General features: G+C 38.9%; 1 protein-coding gene across 2 annotated transcripts in view; it reads right to left on the reverse strand.

The window, feature by feature from the left end:
• Hbs1l (HBS1 like translational GTPase) overlaps positions 1 to 12,809 on the reverse strand; it is a 69,656-nt gene extending 56,847 nt beyond the window's left edge. Inside the window, exons 1-4 of one of the 2 annotated variants that reach the window (XM_042667579.1) lie at positions 12,594 to 12,787; positions 8,973 to 9,038; positions 4,194 to 4,304; positions 216 to 410 (exon numbers count right to left, since the gene is read on the reverse strand). In XM_042667579.1, the coding sequence (XP_042523513.1) occupies positions 216 to 410; positions 4,194 to 4,304; positions 8,973 to 9,038; positions 12,594 to 12,636 (415 nt within the window). In that variant the 5' untranslated portion in view covers positions 12,637 to 12,787. Of the gene's footprint in view, positions 1 to 215; positions 411 to 4,193; positions 4,305 to 8,972; positions 9,039 to 12,593 lie in introns of both variants that reach the window. The other variant, XM_042668278.1, reaches the window with a different exon arrangement.
• Positions 12,810 to 13,557: the final 748 nt, after the last annotated feature.

Genomic DNA, 13,557 nt, shown 5'->3' on the forward strand with positions numbered 1-13,557 from the left:
TAGTGAAATAATTGCATATGCACTAAGGCTATAACAAAGGAAATAGAGCATTCAGCTTAAAATTTTCATCATCTAGAAAATCACTTATAATATTCAAGGTGAACTACAAAATAAGATTTTTAACAGCCTAAGCAAATGAATTTTTTCTTAATAGCTTAAGCAAACAAGATTTCCAGCTATGTAAAACAACTGAAAAAGAATAAATAAAGGCATACCTTTTGCTATCTTCCCTGTGGCTACTGCTTTTTCACTCTTGTCCTTCAACTTCTGTACATTATCTTGTTCCAGAACCATGGACAAGGCCTTCTGCACATCAAACTTGTTCTTCAAAATTGCTTCAATCAGTATTTCATCTGACACAGCATCTCCCAGTACCTCTCTCATGTGATCAAGGCATGAATAAAGACGAGCTAGAACATACAATGATTAAAAGCTGTACTACAAAGTGCCATGAAAGAACCCTTAATCTTCAAAATTGTAAAAGGATTTAAAACTCTACATGTCTATTGAACTCTTCTTTGGCAAAAACTATTTGATGATCATCTTCTACCTATAATATATTTATCTTCTCTTACCAAAAGAGTAAGTACCTACATAAAATGTTCTTGAATAATACATTCAAAACATTGTAAATTGTGTATACTAATATGTATTTTCAGTCCAACATGACAATAAATGCCTCCAGAATAACACTGATGAATGCTTAAAAAATGTAAAGTGTTGGGAAGGAAAAGAAAGGAGGAGGCTACAATGCTTGATAAGAAATGTACTCATTATCTTGCCCATGTAATTGTAACCTCTCTGTACGGTATTTTCACAATTTAAAAAGAAAATCGCAAAATAAAAAAATGTAAAGCGTCACCAGAACCTGTGGCTCATGCCTATAATCCTAGCTACTCAGAAGGTGAGATCTTGAGAATCTCAGTTAAGAGCCAGCTCTGGGACAAATCCCAAGACTTTTATCTCCAAATAGTGAGCAATGAACAAGAAATACAGGCATGGTTCAAGCAGTAGAGTGCCAGCTATGAGTAAAAAAGCCAAGTGAGAGCAAGAAGCCCTGAATTCAAGTCCTAGTACCAGCCAAAAAAGAACAAAAAAAAAAGGTCAATGGTAATACTAATCTTTTTAATGATAATAGTGAGATCTACACTGATCACCTTTAGTATATGTAGAAAGGCAGGGTAACTATGGGACCATAATTTTGCAAACTCCATTATAATTACTAAGTTTATTCCTTACATTTTATAATTACTACTTCAATTTTTCTTTTAGGCTAACTTGGTTTTTTTGTTTTTGGGTTTTTTTTTGTTTTTTGTCAGTCGTGGGCTTGAACTCTGGGCCTGGGCGCTGTCCCTCAGCTCTTCAGCTCAAGGCAAGCGCTCTATCGCTTGAGCTACAGTGCCACTTCCTAGTGCCACTTTCTAGTGGTTTATTCGATAAGAGTCTCAAGACTTTCCTGCCGGGCTGGCTTTGAACCATGATCCTCAGATCTCAGCCTCCTGAGTAGATAGGATTACAGGTGTGAGCCACTGGCACCCGGATAGGCTAACTTATTTTTGCCAGCCAACTAAAATCACCCTTAGTAACTTAAAAAAATGAAAACACCTAGCATAAAAATTAGGAACTCCAGGAAATTGAAAAGGAAATGAACATTCATTTTAAAAACAAAAATCTTAAACCTGGAATTACCTTTTAAAGAGTTTAGTTTTCTTGTGACTATATTATAAAGTCACTATTTTAAAAATTCATTAATGCAAAAGTCTATGAGAAGCTGGGTGCTTGTGGCTCACGTCTACTGAGATGAGCCTGGGCAGGAAAGCTGTGACTTTTCTCTCCAGTGAATCACCAAAAAGCTGAAAGTGGAGCTGTGGTTCAAGTGGTAGAGTGCTAGCCTAGAGCTTAAAAAAACTCAGTGCCCAGGCGTTGAGTTCAAACCCCAAGACCAGCATTAAAAAAAAAAAAAAATTTCAACAAACTCTAATTTGTGCTTCATTATAAACGTTTCCATGTTGAACAAAAGATCTACTGGCATTTCCTAGACAAGCACTTTACCACTTGTGCAACAACCTCAAATGCTGCAATTAAGGCTGAATACAGTGGTTCACACTGTTGTCCCACTTACTGGGTAGGCAGAGATAGGAAGCATTAAGGTTCATGGGCAGCAGGGCATAAAGATTCCATCTCTATAAATAGGTGAAATGATAGTACACATCTATAACCTCAGCTGCGTCAGAAGCATAGGTGAGAGGATCAAAGACTAAGGCTGACCCCAGGCAAACAAAATAACTAAAACAAAAATCAAACAGAGCTGAACTTAAAAGCTCATACCCATGACTCAGAAAACACCTGAGTTCAAATACTGATACCAACAAAAGAAAAATAGTAATTTAAAAAACTAGCATATCTCCAGTTTTTAACTGGAGATTATGAATAACTTTCTTTGAGTTGGGCAATTCTACTTTGCTTCACTGGAAGATTTATCTTAAAAGGCTGAAAGGCAATACTAAGACCTATTTGGTAAATGAGTGAATTACTGAATGTAAGAACAGAGTATTTAGCATAACTGGCTAGTTTCAGAACCTCTTCTAATTATTATAGGAACTACTTTCTATAACAACAGAGACACTGTATTGGGAAGTTAAAAGTACAGGTTACAGAGGCAGGCTGGCTTAGATCATATCAAAATGCCACTTCCTTAGCTGTTACAACACCAGGTAATAATAATTCATTATTATTTTGGTCCTCATTTCCCCTCTCCCTATAAAATGAAGACAATAAACCATCCTAGCTGGTAAGGTTCTTGTGAGGATTAACTATGTTAATATCTGGTTAGCCCTTAAATGAGTACCATTTGGTAAAAGTGGTTGCAATTACTATACTATTGCAATTATACTTACATATGTGAGCTTGCTATTTTTTGTTGGTGGTGGTCATGGGGCTTGAACTCAGGACCTGGGATTGTCCCTGAGCTCTTTTGCTCAAGGCTAGTACTCTACCACTTGGAGCCACAGCACTTTGTCTGGTTTTCTCGTGGTTAATTAGAGATCAGTCTCATGGATTTTCTGACCCAGGCTGGCTTTAAACTTCAATCCTCAGATCTCAGCCAACTGAGTTAGCTAGGATTTCAGGCGTGAGCCACTAGTGCCCAGCATATATGTGAGCTTGAATGGTTAACTTTGCTTCTCAACCATGCATTGAATTCCTAACTCCTAACTATTGTGTCCTCTGAGGTACACAAATAAGAAAAGGATAAATCCCACAAGTTACCATAATACTCTAAGAACACAATTAATACAACTGATTAGTTCATAAAATATCACCTCTCCAAACTTTTATCCAGATTTTCAAGCAAGATTCCTAATTTTTTATTTTTTTTTCTGTTCTGTTCTTTCTGCAGCATAATATTTTTAGATTTAGGCCTTTTTTTTAAATCATCTATCTATTTGGTTGGCAGCTGGTATACTGACTTAGCTCAGATTCCTACATTTCTTTTTACTGTTTTCAACTTACAAATTACAAATTAATTACAGTATCTATAGAAAGAAATCACACTGCAGAGAAAAAAACAAATCAGTCCACTATCAAATCCTGCTCACTATCAAAACCTGCTCACTATCACCAGATGTATTACTGTCCTATATGTCATGTCAGGCCAATATCAACCTAAGACTTGAGTGATGCTTGAGGCAACCTGATATTTAAATATTATTCATAAATGTTTCTAATTAAAAAAACTTCTAGTTTAAAACAATGTACACAAATGTGACTAGTAGGACACTTGTACAATATTACACTGGTCTTCAATCTTTCATTCTAGCTTCTCCAGACTTAGCATCTTTGTAAATAAAGGAGTTCCTGAAAGCTAACCATAAGATCCATAGAGAACTCATGAAATAAATAATTTTTTAATTTCTTATAATAAATCACTGGAACTTCCCTCCTATGGAAAAGCCAAATAAATTTTCCCAGTTGAAACCCAACAGCCACACAGCTAACTTTTAAATCATATAATTAAATTTACTCCTTATAAGGAACAAATCTCCAATTTCCTACAAAATACAAAATATGCTAATAATGTTACTATCCATAGTCATTACCATAAACAGTAACAAAAAATCCATCAATTCTGGTGTTTTTAGTGTTTGATCATTTTCAAGTAAGAATCATAGATACAGTTCTTTATTTTACTATACCTTGGTCAATTTCACTTAGCTGGTGGTTCAAATGAGAATTGGGAGAGTCTTTCAGTTCTTCATAATCATAGTCCACAGGTTTGTCACGTCGTGAGTAAATAAACTGAGCCGCTAGAATATAAAATGATTAAGGAACACTATAAAATGCCATCTCATGTTCATTTTTTTTAGCTTTATCGTCAAGGTGATACACAGAGGGTTACAGTTACATACATAAGGTGGTGAGGACATTTCTTGTCTGACTTGTTGCCCCCCCTCATTTTTCTCCCACTTTCCCTCTCCCCTATACCCCACCAAGTGTGCAGTTCATTTCCAACATATTGTCTTGTGAGTACTGTTGTTGTACTGTTTTGCCCTTTGTCCTTTGTCTCACCATTTTGCTGTTCCCTTTCCCTTCCCTATTCAGATAAACGTATATACAATACCCAGGGCACCAAAATCAAATACAGTGACCACAGAGGTATATGCTATTGAAGCAAGCACCATTCAATTTCTCTTACAAAGAAAAATTAAAGGTTCTACTCTATGACTTAAAGCAGTGGATTATGGAGTGAGTAATTTGGTTACCCAATCTGGTTCCTATTTCCTTTCTTAGCCCTCTTTGCGAAACCTGCATGAGTACATGGTCTCCTCATCCTAAGTAGTTTCTTCCACTCAGGATGCCACTCTCCCAATCCCACCTCCTGCCGAAACCTTCCCAAACTCAGGAAGTCAAGATTATTAAAAATACAAGTTGGTTTTGCCATTTCCCCCTAGTACTAGGGATTAAACCAAGGCCTCATGCATGCAAGTTCTCTCCCTCTTGTGCCAAGTCCCCAACCCTTTTGATTTTTGTACTTTTTTTCTGAAATAGGGCCTCACTAACTCTGCCAAGCCTAGAACTCACAATCCTCTGGTAGTCTCTGCCTCCCAAGTAGCATATGTCGCCACGCCCAGCTTAGGTTGACTTTTAAAATGTGTAAAGATCTCAGTAATAAAAATATACAAGTTTGTGGAGGGGAAAGGTGGCCTTTGGTGTTCCAGAATAAAATCCTGTAGTTCATTGCAAAAACAAAAATTATTCTTTTTTTTTTTTTTTGTCAGTCATGGGGCTTGAACTCTGGGCCTAGGTACTGTCCCTGAGCTCTTTAGTTCAAGGCAAGTGCTCTACCAGTTGAACCAGACTGCCACTTCCAGTTTTCTGGTGGTTAACTGGAGATAAGAGTCTCAGGGAATTTCCTGCCCAGACTGGCTTTGAACTATGATCCTCAGATCTCAGCCTCCTGAGATCAGCTAGGATTACAGGTCTGAGCCACCAGCACCCAACCAAAAGCAATTCTTTTAAGAGGTGTAGGAGAACAAACTTCCAGCTCTTCCCATATGATGTCCCCCATGCTTTGGGACTCTTGCTAACAAAAACATCTTCACCAGGTTTTTTTTTTTTTTGTGTGGAGGACCATAATCTAGTGGGCATGTTCAAACAGCTGCTTGTACCTCACTCTGAGTTTCAGAATCCTGAAGAGGGCCCTCTAACAAACTTCAATTGATACTGATGATACAGACACCCTACTTCAAGAACACAATCCCAAATCTCCTGATTGCCTCTAAATTAGTATCATAGTCTCCTAAGTCTACCTAATCCAATAACCTCATTCAGTCCACTATCTGCCATACAGAAGGGGTATTCTTTAAAACGCCATTCTAATACTATACCCTTATAATCATTTTAGATACATAAAAATACCATGCATCTCTACTGCACTGCAAATGTGAGTGGCATGGACAGTAGTACTGTCACCTACTGTGACTAGGCTCTTGCCATATTGCCACAGTCCTGTGCAAGTACACAGAGTGGGACTCCTAGGGGAGAAAAATGTAACCTCTCTTATCACTAACCCCTACATTACCTCAAGTCCCTCAATAGGGAGCTTCAAAGGAATGTCATTATAAAGCTATCTCTCCAGTTACTAACCCACCATTTATTCAGCTCTGTGGTTTATGCCTATGAAACACATGTCTTTTTGTTGTTGTTAGTCATGGGGCTTGAACGCTGGCCTGGGCGCTGTCCCTCAGCTCTTCAGCTCAAGGTAAGCACTCTACCGCTTGAGCCACAGCGCTACTTCGGTTTTCTAGTGGTTTATTGGAGATAAGAGTCTCAAGACTTTCCTGCCCAGGCTGGCTTTGAACTGTGATCCTCAGGATCTCAGCCTCCTGAGTAGGTAGCATTACAGGCGTGAGCCACCAGCGCCCGGCAACACGTGGTCTTTGATAGCTGACTCCCTTTTAGGATGAGCCAATAAGATGCTAAAGGGAAAGTGAAAGGCTGGAGAAGGAAGGTATACACTCTTTTCATTTTTGCTTCTTATTCTAGCCAGCATCATCCAACATTAATCTTTCAGTAAACAATTATGTCAGTTTCTCCATAGTCCCCAGAAAAAGCATCAACATCACCTTCACTCTGCAGATACCAGACCCATCCAGGAGGGTGGAATCCCTTCTTCAAAAGGCTGAACCCCAGCTTCAAAGGGTCCCATTGGAGACACCAGCATCATCAGGGCAGTGCATTTCACCCTAGATGTTTAAATACCACCTATACAGCCCCCCTGTAAAGTTCACACTCAAAACAATAAAGCAAAACCCTCTTCTTGTAGTCTAAGTCTCAGTTTCAGGAAGCCTCCACAAGTTTCTAAAAAGTCAGTTTCAACCCTAGCCAATTAATTATTCCCCTATGAACTTCCTGAAGTTATTACCTTCTTGATATTCTGGTTTTCCTTTGCATGTGTTTTGCTCTGTAAGACTTTAACAGTTTTCTAAGTTAAACTTCCTCAGGTAAGGTGCCTGGTATAATTTTTATCTCCTAACAGAATCCTGACTGGCAACAGTCTGGAAAGGACATGATTAGGTTAAATGAGGAAAGTACATGACCTTAAGCGAAGGCACATAAATAAAGTCCCAGTTGGGTTTCAAAACAAGTAACTAGAAAAGGATAATAGAAGAAATAGTGTTTAAGACTAGTTCTAAAGCACACATACCTTTATAAAGAAAAAGAATTGTGAAAAAGATGTGTTTGGTCTTCAGGGACTAAAGATAGAATTTAAGCGGATACAGATTATAAAACAATAGCCTAACAGACTATGAGACAAGAAAAATATTTTACACTGTTTCAGGCAAGACAGCAAAATACTGTATTAACTCCATACCTTCTGAAACAAGAAAAATTTATTTCTCAGCTCTGGAAGTCTAAGATCAGGGCAAACTCTGGTTCATGGGCAGCGCCTACTTGCTATGTCCTCACAAGGCGGGAGGGCAAAGGAAATTTTTGGGTGGGAAACCTTTTTTCTGCAACGGTCCATTTGGATATGACAACATTATTCGAGGGCCATATAAAATTATCACTAAATGGAGATAAGCCAAAAGAAGTCTACAGGCAAATAATTTCTCAGAACTTTTATGACCAAATGTTCTTCATCCCTTGGCCCATGCCTGAGCATCCCATCCTCATAAGTGAATCTCCTACTAAAGGGCTCACCTCCTAATACCATGACCTTGAGATAGAATTTCAACATATGAATTTGAAGAGAAACAAAATTTGACCATCCCAGAGGACTTTGAAGATAATTTTAATTATACCAAACTTCTAAAATTTTGAAAAGTTTTATGAATTGTATTTTTACCACACCTAACTACTGGTAAGTTGTACACCTTGTACTGCTATAATAAAACTATAGAGGAATTTGTGAGGCATTTCCTGTGTGTGTGTGTGTGTGTGTGAGCGTGCATGCATATACTACATACATGCACCCACATTATACACAATGGTTGATTTTATATATATAGATGGATGGCTAAAATTTGAAGACAAACATACTTTTAGAGAAATACATGAAAGAAAGGTAAAAAAGCTCAGTTTTCCTTCTATGATTGCAGATGATATAGAAGATGCAGTCCTAATATAGACTCATAAAGGAATTTGTACTCTAAATCTCTATAGCTCTATCAGCAGACTGAACTATATATAGTTTATTTACCAAACTATGTAGCAGCAGATAAACTAAAGAACAAAATATCGCACTGCTATCTCATAAGTATGTATAGTATGTGCCAATTTTAAAAAAGTACCCAAAAAGTATGTAAAATTGGAAGTGTTTATTTACCTAAAGCATCATTGCTTCTTAATATTCAAAATATCCTTGGAGATATAAAATTAACTGCTGTCTGCCTCTGGAGATTGTTAATTTCATTACTGATAGAATGCCTATTTTATTATATTAAGATTACATACTTCAAAAGCATAGTCTTCAGCAGGTTGAATCAAAACTTTAAATACTATAATGGACAAACTATACACCTTTAAAAATTTAACATACATATATATATATATATATATACACACACACATATATATGCATGTATATATTATATGTATAATATATATAAACAGGTTTATATTATATATTTTATATATATATTCAAATGTTACAAATTGTGTAGTCTTATGAAATACTTTAGTCCTAGAAAAGCAATAGCCTTTACTTGACATTTTTTTTTTTTTTTTTGGGTCCGGTCGTGGGGCCTGAACTCTGGGCCTGGGAGCTGTCCCTCAGCTCTTCAGCTCAAGGCTAGCACTCTAACACTTGAGCCACAGCACCACTTCCGGCTTTTTTCTTTTTTTGCTTATGTGGTACTGAGGAATCGAACCCAGGGTCTCAGGCATGCAAGGCAAGCACTCTACCACTGAGCCACCTTCCCAGCCCTTTACTTGACATTTTTAAATACTCAAACCAAGACAGTGAAATTCACCTGTTGATGGAGAAATACAATAATCATCCTCTACAGACTGGCCATAGAGATCATCATCTTCAAAATCTGAAACAAAAAAAGAGAGATAAGCTCATTCAGAAGTTCATTTTTGTTGTTTTACTATTAATGAGGAAGTATCTAAATTCTCTTTAAAAAACTGTCAAAATTAAAAATCCTAGAACTACTTTTCCATAAAGTCTATGAATTTCATCCACAAAGTTAGTACTTAATGATATTCTGTATTTATAAAAATGTATATGGTTCTTCTACTTTGAAGCTAGTTGCTTCTATTCAGATTTCCCAAGTTTTCACCACATATGATCAAAACTAATTTCAAAACTAATTATATATAAACTGGGTGCTAGGGGCTCACACCTGTAATCCTAGACATTCAGGAGATGGAAATCTGAAACAGCCCAGGCAGGGAAGTCCATGAGACCCTATTTCCAATTAAAGATCAAAGGCCCAAAGTAGAGCTGTGGCTGAAGTAGTAGACAGACAGCCTTAAGTAAAAAGTTCATGCACCAGTACTGATACAGGGGGGGAAAATCTATAATCCCATATACAATATACTTGAATTGTCCTTCCAAGGCTAAGAAAACCTGAAATAGGATCCATTCCTTTTTGTTGTTGTTGTTGGTGGTGGTGGTGGTGGTGGTGGTGGTGGTGGTGGTGGTCATGGAGCTAGAACTCTAGGGCGGAGCACTGTCCCTGAGCTCTTCAACTCAAGGTGAGCACTCTACCACTGAGCCACTTTTCCAGCACAGATCCATTCCTTTTTAAATGCATTTAAATCTCTATACCAAAGGACTTTCCATAGAACTCACTAGCACAGGGTATACAATCATATCACAAAAAATAGCTCTTCATTCAGAACTACCCTCTACAGGGTAGAGTGTAGCGTCTACACTGTTTGTCCTTCTGTCCTTTTGTGTTCACTTCATTGAAGCTAAGAGACCTGTGCCCCTCACAATGGAATCAACCTTTGCCCAGATTTTCCTAAGGTTGTTTCTTCCTGGTGAGGCTCCAGCTTAAATATCACTTCTTTGCAGAACATCCTCTGCTCACTCTAAGTAAGGCAGCAAACCTCCCTGGCCACCTTCCCTTCTGGCACTTCCCTCCACTTTAATGATTTTCAAATCACTATACCTGTTATAAAGGGTTTCTATGGCAAAACATGGCGTAGAGAAGGGCATATATGACACACAATTAGTATTACTTTAAGTTAATGGATCAAACTATTTAATACTAAAAAGCCATTAGGAACAAACATTATTTATCTAAATACATTCACTAATACAGCAAATACTAACATTTTCAGGGACTACTAAGGAGACAACTAGTGGTACAAAAGTGATCACATTCCAAGCTCCTCACTTTAAAATTCTGACAGAGAATTCAGACAAGAAAGGACAATCACAAAACCAAACAACAAGTGTCAACCTGAGAAACACAGAGCAATTTGGGAACATCAAGATGAATTAAACTAGAACCAGGAATGGAGAGGCTATGGAAAGATGAGCAGGAATATAACATCCAAACCAATTCCCAAAGATATATGTGAGGTTGGCAAAATCATACAGCAGGGTCATCATACTCAAAGGCTAAAACCAAATGTTGTGGCAAAGAAAAATTACAAGTGCTAAAATTTGATAAAAGGTATAAATTTATTAGATCACAATTCCAAATTAATAATTCCAAACAATAAATTAATTGGCAAATAACTGACAAATAACTCTATCTATAGTTTGATAATTAAAACAAGACTTTTTAAAACAAGGTCACCTTGTCAATATTGAAATTGACCCTAAACTGCTACAATATAAAAAGATTATTTCTTGTGATCTAGATAAAGTGGATTGTTTCTTCAACAAAATTTTTGAAGTATTTACTACATTTATGTATTATGCCAGCTACTGTAAAATTAAACTAGGACTTTTAAAACTAAGTAGCTGAGACAGTCACATTAAGTACTACCCAAATTACAGAGAAAAACAGTGTAAGTTAAATAGAGGCACCAAAAAAACATACGGTTTTAGACCACGAGACATTCAGGTTAGATGCATTTTTGCGATTTTTAAATCATGATTCTGAGAGTCCAAAGGAAAGCTTCACTGGGAATAAGAGTAAAGTGCATACTGAAGATGAGTACACTTTCATCAGCAGGTAAAGGGGTTGAGACTCCTAGGCTACAAAACCAGTTTGGTTATGATGTCACCAACTGTTCCAAAGAGACCTGACAACCTGACCTCAGGTGGCCTTGAGATCAGCACTATGTGAGATTAAGCAGTTCTTCTCTCTCCAGGAATCCTTCACATAGAAATGCTCATAGCCTACTCCCATCTGGTTTATAGGTTCTCTTTTATGTAGCCACATAATAGTGTTACTCTTTACTTTTTGTAGCTTCTCTGATTCTGTTGCTTTTACCGGTTATCTTAATGCTGATCTTAGAGCAACATTTCTATTAAAGAAATAAATGAGAAACAATAAGGTCTATTCATGTATTTCATTTCATACTTGTAAAAGTAACTCCCAGTGTGAAGTCACCTCTTAGGTGACAATGCTTTACAAAACTTACTCAAAAGAGGTTTCATTCTAAAGTGAACACCAGAAAATTAACATATGCTGGACACCCTGGGTCACAATCTCCAAATACAGCTCAGAGTGTAGCTCTCCTCCCCTATTATGGTGCACTGATGACGTAGAACAATCTACTGGGGTGCCAATAATAACCTGTTTAATAGTATCTTCTCTGCACTTTTACAAAGCCTTAAGCCTTTGTAAGTCTTAAAGCTACTCTTCACCTGCATTCGTTCACATTAGTTTATACTAATGTGATGTTTCCTGATGATTACCATTATCCACTGCGTGGAGTCCTCTTCTGAAAACTACTTTTAACTTCTTTTGAATTCCTAGAGAACATTCATACATACATATTTTATTTAAGTCAGTGGGTCTTTGTCCATGCTTTTGCTTCCAGAATTGCCTTTTCTTACCATTTCAAAACATTTATATTGAGCCTTGTCAGACATGAAACTGAGTATATGCCTCAGGAATATCTGATTGACTCTACAATGGCCCTTTATGGGGTATGCATCTTTTTTCTACTGACTCCGACGTTCCCAAAATGAACTTAATTGGAAAAAAAAAAAAAAACAGTTCAAACTACGTTCTGCACTAAAAACAAAACGTGTGTTCATCCTCAAACCTGCCATGGAAAAACACACAGGTACTCACTGCAGGTCGGCTGAACATCAGCACTAAGTCAGTCTGCGTTTTACAAATAACATTTCACGGGCGTTTCCGCCAAGAGCTCCGAGGGAGAAGGCCGGAGCAGGCAGGTGGGCGCCCAGAAGGGAAGACCCACAGCGGGAGAGGGGGCGCTGGGTGCGGCCTGCCGGGCCCCATCCCGCCGGACGCCTGGCTCCCCGCGCTGCGGCGGCACCTGCCGCTCCCCGGGAAGCCCAGCTCCGGAGGGACGCGCTCACGACCTAATTAGGCACGGCTACCTTCCCCAGCTTAAGCCCGGCGCCACAGTCCCGGGATTCAAACTGGGTACACGGGCTGGGGTCCCAGCTGGAACAGCGTCCAAGGATGTCCCGGCCTCTCGCGGCCACTTACCTTCATCGTAGTTATAGCCCCGGACATTGCGATGTCGGGCCATGGCGGCAGTCAGGGCATGTGTCACAGCCGCTTCCAAAACACCCGGCTCAGTTACTGATAGATCGCCAACTGCAGCCTGTAGACCACTTACACGCCATCTTGGCTTCCGGCCGGGCTCCGCACCGAGCGTCTGCGCACGCGTGGCGTCCCACCTGCGCACGGCGCGACGGCAGCCTCTCAGGGTCACAGTCGTCTCTCCGCATGCGCACTAGTGCGCTTGGCGGGTGGGGGAGTGGAGGAGGGTGGAGGTAGGGGTGGAGCGTCTCGGCGTGGCCCCGCCCACGGGCGGACGGACTGCCGCGGACGGCCTGCTGGGAAATCCCGTCCCTCTGACTTGCTAGTTTGGACTGAAAGTTGCTAGCCAGGATCTTTGACCTACTGCTGAATTCCGGATTATTGTTCTGAATGTGGCATACGTGATTAAATTTAGAGTTTGGTTACAGTGCGACACTACTGTGGCATAATTCCTAGTTTCAGGTATGGAGCAGGGACTCAATGCCTCCAGTAAACAATTATCAGTGCTCTTCAGCGTCGTGACGTACGCACTGAACACAAACGTGTAACATGATGACTACTAAACATAAATCATAACCTGTGAGTCAGTGTCCTCACTCTATAGAGCACAAGGCAGTAATGATATGTTTAAAAGCCATCCTCATTATTACTAGGAAGCAGCTGCAGTGTTGAAGCTTGTTTTTTAAATGGTTTTGGTCTGTATCAAAGACAAATGTCAAATTCTAGAAAGGAATTAGCTCACTCAGCTGTTCATTATACATAATAGAAATCGTAAGGGTAATACAAATTTGTAAGGGGCTTGGAATGTATGCAGGCTTACCTAATAGTTCTTAACCATCAATGCTGTTTAATATCATTCCAGGACTAAATTTTATGCTTGTTTTATGACTTTTAAGTGTTATTTTAC

This window comes from Dipodomys spectabilis, unplaced genomic scaffold, assembly GCF_019054845.1.
Source record: "Dipodomys spectabilis isolate Male_0828 unplaced genomic scaffold, ASM1905484v1 ptg000001l, whole genome shotgun sequence".
Taxonomy (NCBI): Eukaryota; Metazoa; Chordata; class Mammalia; order Rodentia; family Heteromyidae; genus Dipodomys; species Dipodomys spectabilis.